Raw genomic sequence first — 1,578 nt, 5'->3', positions numbered from 1 at the left:
CCCTGCAAAGTGAGAATCAGCTGTGTTAGAATTTTAGTTGATCAGTTTCATACCCAAGTTGTGAGAATTGTTCGGTTTGGAGTGTGCTTTGTTCCATCCTTCATATTGCATTTTATCAAGCCACACCTTGGGCCAAATCCTCAGATGAGATAAAGTGATGAAGCTCCATTGACTTTAAAGGAGCTGACCTAATTTACACTAGTGTGGTAACGTGACTCATTGATTGTCAGAGGCGAGGAGCACTAACAACACCTACTCATTGTAAGTGATGAGTTCTGTGCACCTTTGACATTCATAGAATGAGATATTAGGGAAAGGGGAATCAGGGCCATTCCCTCCGTCGCTCTAATCCTGACCATTGTCTTTCTCATTCCCTCCACAGACATTGCACAGTGTACTGCAGAAGAAAATGTCCAACCAAACTGCCGTGACCGAGTTCCTTCTCCTGGGATTCTCTGACATTCGGGAGCTGCAGATTTTACACTTTGTGGTGTTTCTACTGCTTTACCTGATATCCCTGCTGGGGAACCTTCTCATCGTCACAGCCATAGCCCTTGACCGCCACCTTCACACCCCCATGTACTTCTTCCTGATGAATCTGTCCATCCTAGACCTCGGCTCCATCTCTGTCACCATCCCCAAATCCATGGCCAGTTCCCTCACGAACACCAGATCGATTTCTTATTCTGGATGTGTTGCCCAAGTCTTTCTCTTCTTCTTCTTCGCTTCAGCAGATTTTGCCTTACTGACCATCATGGCGTACGACCGATACGTCGCCATCTGCCAACCACTGCAGTATGAGACAGTGATGAACAGGACAGCATGTGTCCAAATGGCAGCCAGTGCCTGGATCACTGGTATTCTCTCCTCTGCACTGCACACTGGGATCACGTTTGAAATCTCCTTCTGTGGAGGCAACGCGGTGGATCAGTTCTTCTGTGAAATCCCCCAGCTCCTCAATCTCGCCTGCTCTGACTTGTACCTCATTGAAGTTGGGTTTCTCATCTTTAGTTCATTCTTAGGCTTAAGCTGCTTTCTTTTCATCATTGTGTCATATGTTCAGATCTTCAAAGCAGTGCTGAGAATCCCCTCTAAGCAGGGTGAGCATAAAGCCTTCTCCACCTGCCTCCCTCACCTCACCGTGGTGTCCTTGTTCTTTAGTACTGCTGCCTTTGCCTACCTGAAACCCACCTCCAGCTCAACCTCACGTCTGAATCTCATAGTGGCTGTTCTCTATTCTGTGTTGCCACCGATGATGAATCCGATCATCTACAGCATGAGAAACAAAGAGATCAAAGGTGCACTGAGTAAACAGATTGGTTGGAGGTTATTCACTAAGAACAAAATGTCCATATGTCTCCTTCGGTAGCAATTTCATTCTGTATTTCTTTATAAATAAAATCTGATGACATTATTGCCTCCATAAGAAAATACTGTGCACTCTGTTTATGCGGAATTGGGTATTTGCACTAGTACAGATACAGACAAACATGACTCAGGAAAAAAAGGAGTTTCTATAGGTTTACACCAATGGAAATAAGATTGGAATATATCATATACTGCTACCGATCACCATAC

The 1,578-nt window shown here is 44.9% G+C and overlaps 1 protein-coding gene across 1 annotated transcript; it reads left to right on the top strand.

Annotated features, from left to right (window-relative positions):
- Window positions 1–409: 409 nt before the first annotated feature.
- LOC144274432 (olfactory receptor 14A16-like) lies at window positions 410–1,369 on the top strand. The gene has a single exon (XM_077833260.1). The coding sequence runs from the start codon at window positions 410–412 to the stop codon at window positions 1,367–1,369; it is 960 nt and encodes a 319-aa protein (XP_077689386.1).
- The last annotated feature ends 209 nt before the right edge of the window (window positions 1,370–1,578 follow it).

This window comes from Eretmochelys imbricata, chromosome 14, assembly GCF_965152235.1.
Source record: "Eretmochelys imbricata isolate rEreImb1 chromosome 14, rEreImb1.hap1, whole genome shotgun sequence".
NCBI classification, from domain to species: Eukaryota; Metazoa; Chordata; order Testudines; family Cheloniidae; genus Eretmochelys; species Eretmochelys imbricata.
The sequence above is the reverse complement of the archived record's forward strand: the minus strand, read 5'-3'. Positions and strand labels throughout refer to the sequence as shown.